We start from the raw sequence: 20,769 nt of genomic DNA on the forward strand, positions 1-20,769 counted from the left end.
TAAAATTAAAGAGAGAACAAATTGCCAAATTTAACCTAAACGACACAAATTATAATGATTGGTGATTAGTGTTTGGTTAAGTACCAGTTTGGCACAGCTGAAATTATAAAAAAGTTGAGGTCTTTTTAGTGTTTGGTAAACACACTGAAACCAGCTTTTTTTCACTGTTGAGGGTGAAAAAAGGCCAAAATCCTGAAGCCGCAAATCATAGCTTTGAAAAAACAGTTTTTTTTTCAAAACATGCGGATGTACAGTGCAATGTTAATGAACCTTTCTAAATTCCAATAACACCCTCGTTAGTTTTACAAAATGACAATCCTTGTCCCTAAAACAACTGGAAAGATTATTCTCACATCATAGCAAAAGCAGTTTTTTTTAAAAAACACAATATGAAACTAGCCCGAATGCACTCATTCTTAATGATTAAATGTTGAATATGTGAAGCCGGTCACTAATGTGGAAAACAAACAACCCAACAAAATAATATAAGCAAGGCTGACAAAAACAAAAAAAAAACAAAAAACAAAAAACAAAAAACAAAAAAAGCAATGTTAAGACAAAGAAACATACAAGCTCCTTAAAACATAGTAATTAACTTTTTTTTTTTGCTCGTTGATACACGTAAGAGCGCAACAACACTCCTCGTGTATGTACAATAGTGGGCTTCCTCGACAGTGAGGAAATTTAATATCAATTGGAATTTGATTACAAGTATATGAGTTCTTTGATTAGTCGTGATAAGCTTTGGGAAACTAACGGTGGACAAAACAACCCAACAACCTCACGGCAACATTAGTATTTGATACATGCTTGACATAATCATGTTTTTAAGTTAATTATGATAACTATGATACCAGGTTTGCATTAAAAAAGAAACCCTATGTTACTTTCGTTTATACGTATATACATTGCATAGAAATCCATCTCATAAACCTTCTTCTTTAAAATCACTACAAAACTGACAATAATTTAATTAAATTCAGTGATATTGTTAATTATATTAGTCCCACAAATCACATGCCTCTTTTTTAAATTACAAATAAAATTATTATTTTAAACTACACAATGAGAGATAGAGGGTTTAAACCATAAACAAAATGAGTTGAAGAGAAAAAAAATTATCTGCCAATTTACAGATAATTCAAGCATTTTTGTATACTTAAAAATCAATGCACAACCCCCCATATTTCAAGTCATAAGTATTTTTTAGGTCATTTTGACGTCACTTAATTTAGTCACAAGTTTAACATCACAAAAAATAAATGATAAATTGATGCGTAGAATCTTTTGAAGGCCAAAACTTCAAGAATATAATATATTAAACTTAAAAAGATTATATTAAACTAAGGTTGATTGCTAGAGTTTAGTGGGTGATCAGAGTATAATTGAGAAATATTCTCTAATATCAATTGGTAAGCTCACAATACAAGGGCTTGATGATCACCAATACCATAATTATTCCTAATAATCTAAATTAAGACATCAATCGTCAAATTGAACATCTAGTAAACTAATATGGACACATCAAAATTGCGAATCAGAAGGTCGATAATATCTAATAAAATTGGAAATTTTCTTTATTTTTCTCATGATAGATAAATATTATAAAATTCACTTTTCAATTCGGCGGAGCTCCATATAAATTATAAATAAAACAAAATTGTTTTTTAAGAATGAAGAGAAAGAAATGGGGAGGATACAAGAAGGAATCTTTCACATGCAGTTTTCAGACGTCAACGTTTACGTATGGATCCGTGCATGCACATGCTTGTAATTTGAGTCACCGTCACACCGAGTAAGATTCTCTCTTCTCTTATTTTCATCACCTTTCATTTCCTTCTCTCATAGTTTTCTTTTTGTATTTCTCTCCAATAAAATTAATACAAGATGTTGATATAATTTAATATTAACCATTTAAATAGAAGGGAAGGAAAGGGAGAGAGATTATGAGGGGAAATAATCCTTCTCCCCATCACAGATGTCCATTAGGAAGGATGATGCTACATAAATCATTTTTTAGGAAATTTTTTTGCTCACCACACTTGGTGATAGTATTTATCATTATTAAATAGTTCAACGGTTGAGATCTGAGTAGGGAATATACATAAATTTCAAGATTTAACCTCATCCAATGGAAATATATAAGGTGGTGAACAAAAATACATCATTTTTTAAAATCATATTTCATAGATTTTATGATGCAGCTAGTGATAGTTGGATTATTTTTTTTTTAATCATTAAAAAAAGTCAATCCATCAAAGCATCAACCGTTCACATCATGTAATTTTACAAAATATGGTATCAAATATGGCCACCCTTACATTCTCCTAGTATGAGCGTACGAGGAGTTCAAGTTCTAGTAATCTTCTATTCCTACTTTCTCTTCTTCTTTTAATGTTGCACAATATTTCGAATTTGAAGTCTTTTAAAGATTGAATCTACTTATAAGCGAGTGAGTGAAACGCGTGGCAAGAGAGCGAGTTCGACTCGCAAACAATCAGCAAGTGATGGTAATCTAAAGGTTTAAAATAAAAGGATGAACTATGTTATTCAGTTGAACACAAAATTTTCACTTTCTATAATCCAACAACTAACGGTTTTTTGTTCAATTGAATTTGTGCTAAGTAAATTTTAAAAGAATTAACTAAAAAGCGAATAATTTCTACCATAGTCTGATTTTGCATAATTAGAAAGGGAATCAAGAAGATAGAACCAGAAAAATTCAACTTAGTGAACCTAATCTCCCCCATTCAATATATACAAATGAATATAACTTAATATAATTTTACTTTTGTCACTTAGTATTACAGTCTAGTAGTATTCTTATTCACTTGTAAGTGAGGGGTCTTCAGTTCAATTATTGCCAAAAGCGAATTTGAACCATATTATCAATAACTCATTACGAAGCTTAACTTATTTTTTAGTGCAGAAAATATCGTTTATTAAAAAAATAAAAAAATATAAATAATTTCACTTTCACTTTCACTTTTCCTTTTCACCTAAAATGGGTAAATTTGAAAGATTGATGTTACATGGGCCATCAGCGTCAATCAAGGAACCTCTTGTATTAAATCAAGATGAAGTTTACACTTTACTTAATTTATGTTATTGCTATCAACTCACATGAGTCACTGGTCATGATTGCTCATGAATAGTCATTAGGCATGGTTTAATTCGTCATTAAACTATTCAGCTCTGTCTAACTTTCGTTTTTAATTGTATCTTTTGGGCTTTAAGTCGTCAAATGTTCACCCAAACGTTGAAATTTAGGGAGTGAATGGTCATTTCACAACTGACATGTGACTAAGAAATGACCAGAGGATGAGATGGGCACTGCCGAAAGCCAGGTAAAAAGTGAATGAAAATATAACGTAAGAAAACAAAAAGAAAAGAGTTACAACTAATTTGATCACCGTTTTGTTTTCAGTTTAATTTTTATTTTTTCTTTTGCTTTCTTCTCCCCGACATTCATTAGCTTACGTTTCGCTCGTAGACTTTTTATCTGCTTGTAACCTATCAAGTGAAATCTAAAAACGAAAGTAGTTATCAAGGGAGACATGATTTAACGTTTTTCTTCAATTGTGCAATCGGCCTAAAGATTGTTGGGAAGAAGCTAACTGGTTAAAGTGGAAATTTAATGGGCCTCGTTTTAAGGCCCATATTCTGGTAAAGCCTTATCAAGAAGTCCAAACATTTTGAAGGCCGGTGCAAAGAAGCCCAAAGCTTTCCCATCACAATAGTTTTAGGCCCACATCCATTGCTTCATGGTTTTATGATAAGTTCCCAGCCCATTGGATCACTTAGGCCCGTTTTCGTAACTGACACCGAAAGCCAACTTCAGATTTTTATTATATATACTTGTATATGACCACACTAAGTGGATATGAAATTTTTTATTCTTGTTTGTAAAATTGGAGAGAGGAAGAGAGTGAGAGAGAACGTGCGACCGGAGAGAGAGGGAAAAAGGTTTATTTTTTTTAAATTAGAGATGTTAAAAATCATATGTAGATGAGGCTTAAACAAAAACAACAAATTTTTTTTTGTAAAATTACATTAATGACCTTACTTTTTTTTATTGTCATCGAAGATTATATTATATTTTCACCATATTTTGGTTGACAAAAAATACTCTATTAATGTGTAGTTTAGATTATTATTCTTAGTAATGTCATAATGTTAGTATATTAAATAATTAGTTATTAGAGAGGTGGAAAATCGTTGAATATCCAACCTATACCAGAATGTACGTGCACAATTATTTTCTGTCACTTCATGTGATGTGTACGGTGTAATGTCTCAAGGCTATTACATACTATTGTGAGTCTGCACCATTCAATTATTGAGTCAATTATATTTGTACGAAGCTGCATTCATAAGCCAACTTCCTAAAACTAATTTTAATAAAAAATAATTCGTCTAACGGGGTGTATTTTTTGTTCATCATTTTAAGTGATTACCATTCTATTTATTATCATTTGATGAATTTAAATTTTGATATTTGTGTCGGTCTACTACATATTTGAAATTTAAACTCATTAAATGATGATAAATAAAGTGATGAGCATCACCATCACTTAATGATGATGAACAAAAATAATTCTTTAAAAATGCGAGACTTTTTTGTAGAAGTGGTTCCAAACTAATCAAAATATCCATTAAATTAAGTAGATGATGCGCATCATGAACTGCTTAGAATTTGCCGGCCATCTTCAATAAGCCTATAGTTTGCCAAATACCCTAAAAGCATTGGATTTTTTTTATTAGTAAGAAGAAAAAATAAACTATATATATATATGTGTGTGTGTGTACCTAATATAACGTTCATATGGTAATGGCATCCATGTTCCTCTTTTACTTTTTCTTTGTTAATCCTTTTTGTTTGTATGCGTATGTGATGTTGCTCTTGCATCATCAAACTAATGGATTTATTATTAATACAAAATTATAAAAGCTTAAAGAAAAAGTAGAACACCTTCATATGAGGCTTAATTGTAATTATGTATCAAATTGGTCGTAAATATGTATTTTTATTGTTGTTTATGCGAGTTGAATTTCAAATCTCTTCTAACTAAATGTAGACAAACAACACCAGTTCAATAGCATTTAATCAACACTCTTAGCTATCGCGAGATGAACAAGTATACGATGACTATTTTGAATTGCAAATATAAATTTAGGACTTTATTTTTTGTATTTTAATTTTATATGACCCGACTCCATTTATACGTTTGACCTAATCACAGGCTGTCGAAAGAGGCCCAACATTAAATGGCAGTTATGTCCTATCTCAGGTAACGAAAGCAAGTCAACTAACTTGTTAAATTAATCAAAATTTTTATGAGAAAAATGATAGTGAAAAAGTGCTAACATCCCATGTGGGCGAGGCCCCATTTCTACGACACATCACCATGACACCATCCCTTGATTGGATATCTTTGCATCTTGTTTTCCACATGCGACGAGAAAACGACATGGGGAACGAAGCAGTCTATATACATTAATACAAGGAAGAAGGTTTGAAATCGAGACGCAGTAAGTTGAATGTCAGCTGCTTAAATTTATGATTATCAGATAGAATAAATCAAACAAAACCAATGATCAAGATTAATATGAGGTTCACTCGGTTTGGGTAGTGCATGGAGTTGAAGTTTAGAGGGCAGCACATGAAAAGTTGGCCATTTGGTCATCGCAATCAAGTCCCTCCTCTTATTTATGTCCGTGTCCAATTCTCCATCCAACTATCCGAGAGAGAGAGAGAGAGATGCTGCGTGTGGATGGTGGCATTACAGCATTGGGCATATGAGGTAAATGCATGGTGAATCCGCATCACATCTTTTTTTAAAGATGATTCCGCTTGGACAGTAACTTCCATGGTCCATGGTTAAAAAGTGTTAAAAAGTAGGATATGCATTAATAATGCATAATTGTGTTGGTCACGTTGGATATATTGATTGATTATTATATATTTCACCCTCACATAAAATTTTTAAGTCAAGTCGCCTGATCACGTGGGTGGTTATTGAAGGTCTGCCGCTCATCATGCCTCTCCACCCAAATATTTGTCTATTGAATCTTTGATCAACGACTACCGAGCAGGTCGGGACCGAGACCCTCCCAACCACCCCATCCCGGAGAAACAGAGATCCGGTCAGAAAATTAAAAAGGGCCTATGAAAGGTGAAGTTACAAGTTACAAGAGGAAAGGAGAAAGAGGATTCGCCAAAGATTTTAAAAGAGAAAAAGAGTAAAGTATCAGCGACAACAGTCAACACCGACAAACACCAATTCGTGATGACGAATGATTTCAGGAGCCAAAAGATGACCCATTTCAAAGCCTTTTTTTCATGATCAAAAGCATGAAATGTTTCAAATTCCAACGGAGGAATTGAGCAAGTGTGAGCGTGAAGCAACAAGGGAGGTTTCAAATTCGAAATTTCAAAATTCAAATTTGATGATAGCAATCCCAGACAAATATTAATCCAACAAAAAAATGAGATGAGAAATTGAATGGAGCACCAAATCAATAAGATTTTCGGGGGCGCTATCCAGCAATTCATTATCTCACATTCTAGTTTTGTTGGATCAGCAGGCTGGCCGACCGGTGGTGTTTTACTGCCTTGCCGGTCGGCCAGCTGTTACTGATCTTGCATAACGGAATCCTGCCCCTGTATGAGCTTATGATCGAACGATCATCGAAAACCAATTGCAGACCCATTTTCTCACTTGCATTCCATCAAGCAAATGGAGACTGAAAGTGAAGAACAAATAACATAGCATGCAGATTTCAATCTCATAACACAAACATAAGTAAATAGAAATCGGAAGAGAACAAGTAAAATGTTCAGGATTATAATATAGAATTTGGAAATTGAGAAGAAACAAAAGTATGATATGAAAAAAAAAAAACAAAAAAATAGAGACAGTAAAACAATAAAACCCACCACAAACCCAGCAGCGGCGGAAGGAGGTGGTGCTGCTGTGTTTGTAGCCTGAATTATGATCTCCGAAATGCATCTCCTATACATAAACATTCTCTGCAACCTACTTTCTCTGCCAATTTTATTTTCCACAACTCATCGAATGGATAATCCATAACAATTTCAAATAAATACGGAGAGACTTTCTTTCTCCTCTTACCCCTCTCTCTCTATACTGATATTACATCTCTATGCTTTCACCTCTTCTTCTCTGTTTCTTCAGACATTTGTTTGCCGTTGCCAATATGGTGATTGACTCCAACAATTGCATCAATCTCAAATTTTTATGCTTATTACACGAGCGATGAGAATTGCCCGTAAGGGAGAGAAATGTTGGTGCGGGGGAGGGAAAAGGAGCCGTGACTCTGAACAAGGACTGCTGAGTTTTTGGTGATTGTGCTCCGGGAAAGGTTAGAGGAGGAGAAAATTCTCAAAAGAATCAATAGAAGGGTGGTGGCGGAGGAGACGCGTAAGAAACTCCAAAGATGGGTGGCAATGGGCCCTCATATACAGGAGTGGGAGGTGTTGGGCTTTCATAAACAATTGGCGGTGGTGGTGATGGATAAGTTGGTGGGGTTTCACATGGAATTGGTGGTGGTGGGGAATTGTAGTGAACAGGTGGTGGTGGTGATTGGTATTGGACTACAGGGGGAGGCGGTGAAGGGGATGGTGGGGGAGGGGACTGGTACACTGATGGAGGTGGAGAAGAATAGATAGGAGGAGGTGGTGGGGGTGAGGGTGAAGGTGGCGGCAAGTAAACAATGGGAGGAGGTGGAGGGGGAGGTGAATATTCAATACATGGTGGCGGGGAAGGTGGAGGGGGTGGTTCTATACAAAGTGGTGGTGGTGGCGGTGGTGAGAGGACTGGGGGAGGTGGGGAATGTCCAGGAGGTGGCGGTAATGGATAGACATATATTGGTGGTGGCGGTGAATGCGGTGGGGGTGGTGGTGAATGTGGAGGTGGGGGTGAATAGTACATATAAGGAGAAGGTGGAGGTGGAGAGCTCAATGGAACCGGTGGTGGGGGTGAATTTGGTGGTGGAGGTGGTGGGGGCCGCACGCAATAGGGTGGCGATACCGTTGGTGGAGTTGGAGGTGGAGGTGATGGTGGGGGAGGAGGTGATGGTGATGGTGGGGGTGGGGGAGGAGGTGATGGTGATGGTGGAGGTGGAGGGGGAGGCGATGGTGATGGTGATGGTGGGGGTGGAGGGGGAGGCGGAGGTGGAGGTGGTGGTGGTGAGGGTGGTGGTGGGGGTGGTGAGTAAACTGGTGGTGGGGGCGGGGGTGGTGAGTACACTGGTGGTGGGGGCGGGGGTGGTGACAACACTGGAGGTGGTGGTGGTGGTGGAGGTGGAGAGTAAACCGGTGGTGGAGATTGGGGTAAAACAGGAGGGGGAGTCGAAGGAACCACAATAGGCGGCGGTGAAGGCATAGGAAGTGGAGGCGAAGGCGGAGGGGGAGTAGGCAAAGACGGAACAAAAGGCTTACATCTAAAAGAACTACAATCCACAGGCTTCGACAAGAACGACTTACACTGCGCTGCCGTTCGCTGCGCCGGCCTATTCGGCAAGCAATTCCTCTTGTCGTCAAAGCCCGCCAGTCCCAGACACGCCGGCGGCTCACCCGTGAAGAAGTTATACGAGTAAGTGAAGTTCTGCAGACTCGGCAGTGAACAAATACTCGCCGGAATCTTCCCCGACAGCAAGTTGTGGGCCACATTGAGCTGCTCCAAGCTCACCATCCCTCCAATCGTCTCCGGTAGCGACCCCAGAAACTGGTTGAAGCTGACGTCGAACACCGTCAAGTTCTTCAGCATCCCAATCTCTGACGGTAAACAAGACCGGAATCCATTGTTCATCAGGATAATCTCGTTGAGGTTTGACATGTTCCCCAAACTAGCCGGAACGCAGCCGTGGAACTTGTTGTTGGCGAGGACGATGACGGAGACCGGCGAGTTCCCAAAGTTATCAGGCAGATCGAACCGGAACCGGTTGTGGTTGATGAATATGGCGTCCAAGTCCTTGTCGAACAGCTCCTTCGGCACCGTCCCTTCGAACTCGTTGAACCTCAGATCCAAGAATTTCAGCTTCGGCAGCTGGAGAACCACCCGAGGGAACTTTCCGGCGAACCGATTGTTGCTCAAATCGAGCTCGAACAGCAGCTTCAGGCGGTTGAACTTGTGAGGTACAGTTCCACAGAACCTGTTGGAGTTGATGTGGAGCAATGCGAGATCCGTGAGCAGCCCGAGCTCCTCCGGCAAGTACCCGGCAATGTCGCCGTGGTTGAGGTCGATCCCCGCCACAGTCCGGATCGTTCTGTTGTCGAGCGCCTTGGTGCAGAAAACTGCGGTGTACTTGCAGACATTAGATCCGACCCAATTGCCCGTGATGTTGAACGGGTCGGAGAGAATGGCCTGCTTCAACGCCTGCAGAGCTATGTAAGCGTTCCGGAGCCGGTCGTTCTCGAAGACCAGCGAGGGGTCGACCGTCACATGCTCGCCGCGGTCACCGAACTCGTCGCGGTAGTAGAGGAGCTGGCGGTGCTTGATGTAGAGGGCTTCCTCGTCGGAGAGAGGTCCATGGCTGACAATGTGGCTGCTGCGGCGGTGCTGGTGGTGGTGCTCTTGAGCAGCAGCACCAGAGAAGAGTGATGACGTGGCAAGGAAAAGGGCAGTGAGGAGTGAGAGGTGGAGGAGGGTGGTGGTCTTCTTCTTCATCTCACACCAGACATCTGAATCTCCAAATGCCACTTTAAAATTTTCTTTGAAAGATTAAGAACCCAAATAAGAAAGAGGAAATTAGAAATTTTTTCTTTTTCTTTTTAAATTCTTAATTTCTCAGGTGAGATTGCAAATGGGGTTTTGGAGCACCGTGAGATCTGAGAGAGGAGGAAGTAATGGGAGGGGGAAGGAGGAACGGGGGGCAGATTTCTAGGGATTTTTTGAGAAGTGTGTCTGTTTGTAGTTTCTCTACTGCTAGTTAGAGAGAATGAGAGATTACACATAAAAAAGACAGCTAAATCACAGCTCAAAGCCCACCAGAAACTCTCTCTCTTTCTTTCTCTCACTAACTTTCTTTCTCTCACTTTCTTTCTTCCTCTCTCTCTCTCTCCCCATCAATTTGGCTCCTTTTTATTCTTTTTTCAAGAATCCCATTCCCATTATTCAACTACCTATGCAAGCTAAAGTTTTGGAATAAAGTCATAGACCCATTACAAAAATAAAAAGTACTATCCACACATTTTTTTACTTCTCACACATCTCTTGTTAATTTTTATTCGTTGATTTTTTTTAATTCAACCGATTTGACGATCGAAAACCAAAAAAGTTGTGTGGATATCATATCTCAAAAAATATTGCAAATATGTTCATTTGGGTGGTTTATTAACAATGTGGACAATAATTGTTCTAATCTTACACAATTTGAAGTTGTTAGGGGGGAGTTGGTAGCTTGTAATGGCCATACCCAAAGTTTGATTTTGATTCTTACACTTTTAGGGAAGTTTCACTTTACTTATTATAATTCCGGTTGTTGCTTTTGAAACTGTGTATAGTTAAGTAACTTTGCATGTCTCTGTCGATTATCAATTGCTCTGAAATGAAAATTTCAACTTCTTTAATAGTATCAACGTCATATAGACTTACGTATGAAAAACAATGCTCGCATGTATTTTACATCACTTGATTAGTGTTATCCATAAGTTTTGTTGGATGTCACCACGTAAGGTTGTGACGAGAGTCGTGTCACGCTAGAAAGCTACATAACCTTGCAGAAGCTTATAGTTTGCAATTTAATGAAACAAATTAACATGTAAACAATACATGCGGGGTAAACAAGTGAAACTACATGGACTAAAATGAAACTTCATAAAATTGTAGGGACAAGAATCATAATTTGGCATCTGTATCACGAGATGTTAAAAATTTGGAGCAATTGGTGGGGGAAGAGATTTGAATGACTCCACTTATTGTGCAGGTGGGGGGTGGAGGTTGTTTTTGTCAAAACAGACGAACAGACGAGTCCCTTGGAGTAGATGAACTTCCAGTAACGTATGTGAAATTACGTAACTATCAGCGTGCGCGTTTTCATTTCCGAGTTTCTCCTCATCACGGGGGGTTGGGGGCCACCGTTCAGGAGCGGGAACGGGCCGACATTGGTAAATTTGGAGGAGCGCACTGGATCCTTGTCTCTTAATCAAGCGGCTATAATTTGTCATTTTTTTGTGGATATTCTTAGGGAAACGATTCAGTTAAATGAAGTGCAATTCTTTAAATTGTTGCGTAATTTTATTTGAATCATTAAATTATTGTTTTCCTTATAAAAGTGCAGATAGTACTAACGTCACAAAAACGGTACTTATACTTTTATGTCAGATTGTAATAGTAAATACCACTTAATCAATGCTTTTTTTGTTGTTTTATGGATAACGATTTGGCGTTTTTACACTTAACTTGGTTAAGTAGAAAATAGCGGTTAACCATTGCTTTTCTTTTTTTGCTTTTCTATCATAACTAATTTTTTACAACAATCTCATTTTTACCATCTGCATTTTGTTAGTTTTTTTTCATAATTCATATTGTAATGTCATAGTGGCATTATATTTTCGTCTTTGGCTTGATGAAGAAGTATTTTCCACGTGACCTCAAGAGCAAAAGAAAACAAATACATGTCTATGTTAAATATGAACAAAAATAAATCGAAGACAGCGAAAAAAAGTCTAAGAATAAGGTACATAATTAAAACAAATTAGTTATGACAACAAATTGTTTATTAGTGGTTTAAGTTCCAACTCTAATGCAACACTTGCCACGTTTCATTTAGGTAAAAATGGATGCAATATAAATGGTGGCAAGTAGTCCTCTACCATAATAATAGAGATGAGTTTTGTCCTTACTCTAGAACGTGGATTTAAACTTTATCAACTCCTTAATCTAACAAATATATCATTTGACAGAAAAAAAAAAAAAAAAAAAAAAAATAGTGGCCGGACCAATGTAATCCAAAGGAGTAATGACGCCAATTGAAAAAAAAAAAAAATATATATATATATATACACACACACGTTACTTTTAGTTCAGCAGCGAAGGGTATATCTGAAATTTACTTGAAATAAAGATAAATCCCATGCCATGCAAATGCAATGCATGAATGTCACGATGCTACGCGTCCTTATCACAGCTGATGCTGATGCACGATCACCAATGATGGTTAAAAACCATCAGTGTTGTTCTTCCGGTTCGCCCTCTCCAGCACGTATGTGGGGCCCATGAAAGAGGATTAAAAATTTTTCCAGATAGCGACACATTCACCACGCCCAAGGCAACTGTGTGTTCCTGGGGGCCACGCGTCACGTCTTGCCCGGCTGGATCGTCGGCGTTGATAAGAGTCCCACGTTCGTGTGGTGCACCGCGTCCATGTACGCGTCTACGCCCACCGCAAAAGCGCTCCAGTTGGGAACTGGGTGAAAAGACCATACTGCACCTCACACTTTTTTTTATTTATTTTTTTCCAAAATGCAACCCAAGCAAAAAGGCCCAACTACCTTTTTGAACGCGTTTTTTCCCCTCCGCCAAATGGACCCGGCGCTTATTTATTTTTTGGCACCGCCGTGTTTAGCGTTTTTAGTTTTTAGTTTTGTTTTTTTTTTTTTTTTTTTTTTTTGCTTTTGTTCATGATTTTAAAAACCATTTTTTACTATATAACGGTGTAGTATACGTTAAGCGCTATATTTTTCTTTAATTCTAACTGGCCACACATTCGGCGTTTCATATCAAGCGGCCATGCTTCTAATTTATTATGTTAATCTGGTACCAAAACATAAGACAAGTTTTTTTTTTTCTCAGATTTTTTTATTTGGCCAGAAATAAATTGAACTTTTTGTTGCTTATTCTTAAGGTTGAGTAATTTCAGCTGCGGTTGTGAAATAATTGTGTGAACATGAGATCTGTGATGGGTATTTGATGATTGGTGTTTGGAGCAGGTAGGGTTCCACTTTGTCTCAAAATGTTGTGCATATCATATAATTTAGGAGGTGTATTCAATTGAGAATTGGAGAGATTTTAATACATTTATAAATCCATAGATTTTTATAAAGTTTCATTGATTTGTAGAGATTCCATATAAAATTTTGATTCAATTCCCTCGAAATCTCATAGGAAGATGTGAGATTTGTGGATACTTAAAATACACTACGAAATCTCTTTAATTCCCTTTAATTCCTCAACTTTTTCAAATTCTTTAAAATCAAATTCTAATTGAATATACCTGGAATGTTATAAACTTCTTTAAAATCCTAATTGAATACATCCGGATTTCTAAGGATTTTAATAAACTATCTTAAAATTCTAATTGAATACATCTTGAATTTCAGAGAATTACTTAAAATCCTGATTGAATACCCCTAAATTCATTAAAAGAATTAAAATCTCTTAAAATCTCAATTGAATACACCCCCTTAATTTGTCCTAAGATTTCACTCAAAAAAAAAAAAAAAAAATTGTTCTAAGATTAAATTGTAGCGGCAGCAACACCGATCCAGTCCAGGGCGATATTTGGTGAATTAATTTACTAACTCATTTGTATTAATCTAGGGTTTAAACAAACAAACAAATTAATTATTTTATACGAGAACAATTCAAAATTGGACCTTTTCTTTTCAACTATTTGTTTTAGATCTCATGTGATGGGATTGCACATTTGTTTGCATCGTCAACCCGATCATACTTTGTTTGTTGTTTCATTCTTTAGGGTTTGAAGCATTTTGTCAACCATTTTAACTTAACAAAGTATAAAATTTTCGCTAATCATATTATATGAACGATACAAGTTTAATATTCAACCCTAAAGTTCACACACTCCAGCGAAAACGTTATTCTTCACCGTCATCGTTGTCATCTTCGTCGTCCTCATATTTTTTTAATAACCTAAACACCATAATCTTCGTTTGGCTTAATTAATTACTAACAAATTGTTATTCATCCACTTAAATTAAATGATTTTGCATAATTGTCAACCAATTAAGCAGTCAGTTTGAAGCTGCCTCCAATCAAACAACCTGTCGTCCCAAATGAGTGGTCAAGATTAAACAAATATTCACATGAATTCCTAAGCAAATATGATGCCAATATGTAATAATGCGTATGAATGAAAACCTGTTAATATGTATTTCTGCATAGGGCCAAATTAATCAATTGGTGTGAATGTAAAGCATGTTATATTTTTCTCTCAACAAAAAACAAGCATTTTATTTTATTTAATTATGTTCGGCCAACAATTCTCATATAATATGACTCACCATTAATAAGGTTTGAGCTTTGAATTTGAATGTGTATGGAATACTAGTCACTTTTGGTATCATTTTACGTGTTGTAATATGCGATAATATTGATATGCTTTACTTTTATAATACATTAATAAATCAAATTTATATATTATAATTTGAATAAAGTAGTAACACTATGCGACGGTGTTCACATGTATTATAATTTGAATGAAGTAATAACACTTTGTAACGGTATTCCAAGTACACTGAAAAATAATTTGTTGGAGTTTCATGTCTGTAATACCCTGAATTTTTTTTTTTTAAATATGTGATTATGTGGAATTTTTTTTTCAGAAAGTGGAATGACTAAAATGTCCCTCATTGACTAAATGTAATTATACGAGGACGTATTTTAACCTCATATATTTTATTGTATTTCTTGGCATATTTGGATATAGCTCGATCTCACGAACGCGTAGGCGCAAACCATTTGTAAAACAGAGTTATAACGAATGAGATATGAACGAGCAAAGTTAGGGGTGAAATGGTCATTTGACCACAATCTGGATTTCTCCATAAATTGTGAGGTGCCACATGTATGGCAGTGGTTGGGAGAGAAATGGGCATTGCCCAATCAGAAAATGAGGAAAGGGTGAAAGGAGAGAACAAGGAAATGAGGGGGAAAGAACCGAGTCACCCTCAACCAGTGTGACCCGACCGGTATGAACACACCTCTGATGTCGATTCTGGCGTTTTCCTGATGAGTTGGGCGACGCCACCACTACCAATCCACTCCTCGTCGTCCCAGCTTCCATTTCCACCCAATTTGGACTACTGTGATCGAGGTTTAGCGACGAACACTCATTGTCTTCTCCAGCGAGTTCAAAGACACCCACGACGGTGATCCACCCGATTATGAAGCTACCACCATGGGTCGACTCCTCATGAACCCAAGAACATGTCCCAAGCCTTGGTTGGGGCGACGGAACATCGGAGCTGGTGGATCAAGACCACCAAATTTCTAGGGTTCCGGCGGGTTTCGAGGCAAATTGGCATTTTTCCTGGCCAAATTGGACTTGGCCACATGTATAAAGTTTGTTCTACACTTTGAGATCTTCATTTTTGTAACTTTTGAGAATGTTTAGAAATAGTTGAAATTTTCCAGTGAGGCGGGGCAGCCAACTGCCACCCACGGCGGCGTGTGGCCAGAGGGTCATCGATGCTATTTTTATGCTAAATGAGATGCCTTGAATTCAGTTGTGATATCCGGATGACGTAGGTGGATCGTTTAAACCTAAATTAACCACGATACGTTAATAGGTCACTAAACGAACCAACGATCCGACTGTTGGATTGTCACCAAACTTTGAGACCTTATCGTACATAATATTTGAGGACTTTAGGAACTTACGGATCGGGAATCGGACGTACGGATCTTCCCAAATTGGATTTGCAAGTTGTAAAATAAAACGTTGACCGCCACTTGATTTCATGATTGGTGGAGATCCGACCGTTGGATTGGAATGAAATTTTAGTATGTTGTTCTAGAAGCATAAGGTGAACTACTAATGGCTTGATCCCTTCGTTTAGGGTACGTAAGCAGTATAACCAGGATGTTAGATGCATCCATAAATTAAACAAAATGATTATTTTTTATGGTTAGTTAGAATTATAATTAACTATTATTTTATTGTGGCCTACCTGTGTGTTTGGCTTCGGAATTAGAAATTTCGGATCATTACAATGTCCTTCTTGAGTTTTTATTTTTTTTATTTTTTTATTTTTTTACTTCTAGGTTTAGAGACGTGCGTGCATTATTCATTCAAGGCAACAACAACGCACCAACAGTTTCTCCACTGACAGATTGTTGATACAAGGGTCTAATAATAGATTAACTGTATGCAGTTATTCACTTATGCGTGTGACCGACAAATGTTAACATATATGGTTAACCTTTCATTAATGTTGATCAGAGGCAGTGGTAGATTCAAGATTGAATCTTGGGAGGTCATAGTGTTAAAGTTCGAAGTCTTTCATAGAGAAAAGAGCACAATATGCACAAAAAAAATTCGGTTTACTCATTGATGTATTTTGTTGAACACTTAGTAAACTTGTTGTTATTAGTAGAACCAAGTTGCCGACATGTCAAAAAATATTGACATATGCAAAAGCAAACTGATGAGTGCTATTAAGAGAATTTGTCAAATGTTATCGACGCAACCTGCAATATGATATTATCAAATAATTGGTGGGTACAAAAAGAAATCGTACGAAATATTTAAAGAGTCATTAAAAGACTGCACATGTATATTTTTCGAACTCTAAATGGTCCTAAGACCACCTTCGTTCCAATGTATATCCACCGCTGATCATATGATCATAGGGCTCTACTATATTCCTACAATTTGTCAACTTATTGACGGACAATCATGCAGATATATGGTATATGCTGTTAGGACAAATATATAGTATAATTCCCAAGTGCATGCATCTTGATCTGATCAAACTTGAAAACGTGTGGGACCAATATTCCACGTAGGATAATGTAGTCAATGGAGTTGATTAGGACAAAAATGCCAGCCGGCAACCCAGCTGGGACGCTTAGTCATCACGCTTGCCAACCTCAACAATCCAGAATGTGGAAAGAGATCCTCTTCACATCCATTCCTCCTAATCCATTAAATCAAGAGATTTGTGCTGTTGAAATTTGATCGAACGATTACAAACATGGACCCACTTTAATAGTTATAATAACTTTAATCGTTAGATCAATTTTCAACCGTATGAATTCTCTGATTTGGTGGATTAAGAAGAAGGAATGCGGAGAAGATCCCTTTCCCCTGTATGTATGTATTTATGCTTTCATCACTAGCTGCTGGTTAAGTGAAACTAAGCTACAAAATCCAATTTTATTTTTGGCCATAATTAAACCTCAACAATTCTTCATAAAAGAGTTATTATTTTTATTTCTTTATCTAGGGTAGATGTACTGTCTGCGTAGCAAATCCATGACTCATCTCATCACGCATATCACACAAAAAATTGTATTGGTCTTGATAATAAAAAGTAGATGATGTGTCATTCAACGTGTTATAATAAAAGTGATGAACATAATTGATACTAATACATTATACTTCTATGATGTATATATTAATAAAAAAACATATCCACGAATTATAATCTGTAAAATTATAATCGACATGTTATATGAAGATATTAAAATTTTGCTCCTGTTGACGAACCTAGGGAACTATTCAAAGTTGTATGCCACTTGTCTTACGTGCCAATCGATCAAATTGTTCACATTGGATTTTCTATGTACGTAAACGTTTTTGCTACATTTAAACATTATTACTTGAGCCGTAGATGACTTATACAGTTTATATAAATATCGTATCTACTTTTTCACATACGCATTTTACATCATGACAAGTAATAACCGTAAGGGATTTTCAAGCATGCTTTGAAATGATTACAAAGTACTTGGATGCGATATAGAAATCTAAGCCCTACGATGACGCTACTCACACACTCATTTTATCTTGCACACACTTCTTGTTAATTTATGTTTTTTTTTAATATTTTTGAATTTAATCAAGAAAAAGGATCTTCGCCCGATCTTTTTTCTGGAGATCCCGTGATCATGACGGTTCATCGTATATCGTGCGGTTAGAAATTATTTTAAATTTTAAATTAAATATAAATAGTACCTAACGAAAATTAACTGCACAATATACGATGAATGATCACGATCACGGAATTCCCAAAAAAAATATACAACAAATAATCTTTTTCTTTATTCAATTCAACCGTCGAAAATTAAAAAAAAAATACGTGAAAGACGAAAAAAAGTGTATAAATTGCAACTTACATTGATGCACATGGTTTCCGGTTTTCAATGTCATTCTATGATGACGGACAAAATGACAGTGTAGTAATCATCTCCGTAGTACTTGGTCAAAAGTAACAAGCCTGTCGTGGTTGAGATTTCATGCTGTAATCACTGTAACGTATGGGGAAATTAGTATTGGAATTGAAAAAACAGCAAAAAGTGGGAAATAGAAAACTTAAATAAATAACTAAATAAACGAAAACAAAAAAATAATAATACTTTGTAATTGCAGAGACTTCTCTTCAGGAACGCAAATTACGGACAGAATTCGAGAGCGGAAGTTATGTTAAGAATAATGCTGCAATTGAATGGTAGGGTTTTGCTGTTGGCTTTCATAATACTTTAATACTGTATTCGGTTTTCGTCGGCAGGAGGGTTTTAATTTTCCAAACATTTGGTTAGGGTTTATCTGGCTCTGGGAGCTAGGTAGCAGTGACGGATTCAGGAAATAATATTAAGAAGATCACTAAGAATAGCGCGCAAATTTTTTTTAACAGCAATAGCATGCGTATCGTTATTTCATCGAGTCTTGGTAGACATGAAGTCATTTGGAAAGGCATATTGTACACCTGTTAATGTCTCATTTGCGTGGGTAACTGACATGTTCCAAGGCTGCTCCCATATGAATGCTTAACAAAGAAATACATTTATCTTGAACATACTAACAATGTTTGATATCATTGCATCTCATTAATATGTTTGTCCAAAAATGATGATGCTTTGTTATTCTTTGAGATCACCATTTCATTTACTTTGCATTTTTGGATAGTTTTTTACTTGGTTCTTTTTTTCTACTTATAATTGTAATTACAACTAACAAACAAGCCAGAGGTGAATAATATTATGACTAGACTGTAAAGGGGCGACAGCTCTCTAATGCATTTTATCAAGCAGTTGAAGGGCATATATGAAGGGCAACTCCAACTTTTAAAGAGGCAACATCCAAATCATCCATGAATATTCACCGAAGTTCGAAAAATCAGCACTCAAACTATCTTTGAACATTTACTGAAGTTCGGAGGGTCAGATGACCCCTCCTGTCCCTCAATGCATCTGCCCCCTGTTCGGTAGGACCTTCCATGGCTTGCTGGAGCCACTGTGCTTTCATTTCATGGGCCATGAGTCTACGACATATACCTTTAGACTTATACCTTCGGGGAGGGGTTAAGATTTTGTCGAAATTTTCAAACTGGTCGAAAAGGAATAGGATCCACTAATTAACTTACAAATGTGAGCTATCCTCCGATAAACCAAGTGTACGAATATACACATTTCTTTCTTGTTCTAACTTCTTCGTAGTTGTACACCACAAATCCGCAGAAGTCAACAAACTCTTTGGATCTGTGGATTTTTTTTTTTTTAATTTTTAATATTTTTGGTACATAATATATTCACCGCAGGTCAAAACGGTTTGGTCAGTTGCAGTGCAAATGCATGGTTGAAACTGTCATGTACTTTATGACAGCTCGGATTACACGGATAACGTTTACTTGAAATTGTGCGTGCATCCATTCTTTTAACAATACTTCTTTGGTGCGGCTGACCTATGCGGTTACCCCCTCTCGAGTTTACCTAGGTATGAGTTCGAAAATTTTAGTATGCTCGGGTGTATTTATAGTTTAAAATAATTTATCGTTGAATTTGAGAGCCTGTGACCAAAGATTTTATAAACTCTTTATATATATATAAAATTTAGAGAGTATGTTGCCGCATGGGTCGAACACCTAAGACATTCCTTTATAGGCATCAGGTAGTTCGAAAAATTTCATTATACTTCATTTTTCTTATATTACGAGATTGTAATTGTTGAATCTAAGTCGTTAGATCATTAACCAATAATCTAGCGGCCAAAAGTCTCATACGGTGAAGCATTATCAATTTTAAGTGGTTTTCTATTTGTTTAAAAGCCTTGTACGGCTGTGCTTAATAATGTGTTGTGAAAGAGTGACACGTGTGTAGCTGCCAACAATTTTAATTTGGAGGGTTCATGGGCGAGCGCGAAATAAATAAAACAGAACAAGTGTCCCGTTTTGGTGCCAATGTGCCATGTGGTGCTGTTTCATCTTATCAACGACAAAGAACTTGGTACCCTTTTCAAAGATAAGATACGGAATAGGGATCCCTTTATGCACAGGACCCCCCCCTCCCTCCTAAGGGTCTCTGCGTGGGACAGTAACACCATTCCAACTTTCCGTTCGAATGGAGCATGTTTATTGTTGTCACGATAGTGTAGGTTGGAGCCTTTGGAGCTTTAACTGTGTTTCGAGAAATCTTCCGCATGTGAAAGTAACGTCGTGATGTGGTATTATTATTTTATGTGTTATGTAGTAAATAAGCAACGAATTTACATATTAAAGTACGGTATTAATTGCACATGTGAGATAATAATGGGATTGATAAAACTTGTGGTTTGGTTGATCCGACTCTGGACATGAGAGAGCTCCGCCTAGGAGAATTGTATGGTTTCCCTACGCTTCATGGGACCGGCATCACAATGCTCTCGTCTAATCTCAGCCTATCTCACCTAACTCACACCACCGTGCAAGCACAAACACTTTTTATCACACTCGCATTTTTATTGAATAAATCAAAAGACAGTACACTATCGAGAGAGAAAAACAAGGCATAAATGTAGAGGGAA

At 37.0% G+C, this 20,769-nt stretch overlaps 1 protein-coding gene across 1 annotated transcript; it reads right to left on the minus strand.

The window, feature by feature from the left end:
- Window positions 1-6,832: 6,832 nt before the first annotated feature.
- Window positions 6,833-10,139, minus strand: LOC137742635 (leucine-rich repeat extensin-like protein 4). Its single transcript, XM_068482556.2, has one exon. The coding sequence runs from the start codon at window positions 9,690-9,692 to the stop codon at window positions 7,416-7,418; it is 2,277 nt and encodes a 758-aa protein (XP_068338657.1). The 5' UTR covers window positions 9,693-10,139; the 3' UTR covers window positions 6,833-7,415.
- Window positions 10,140-20,769: the final 10,630 nt, after the last annotated feature.

Source organism: Pyrus communis, chromosome 15 (genome assembly GCF_041283825.1).
Source record: "Pyrus communis isolate YQ-2024b chromosome 15, ASM4128382v1, whole genome shotgun sequence".
Classification (NCBI taxonomy): domain Eukaryota; kingdom Viridiplantae; phylum Streptophyta; class Magnoliopsida; order Rosales; family Rosaceae; genus Pyrus; species Pyrus communis.

Coding starts and splice junctions, on each gene's coding strand:
- LOC137742635 (XM_068482556.2), bottom strand. CDS start 9,692: ATGAAGAAGAAGACCACCACCCTCCTCCACCTCTCACTCCTCACTGCC.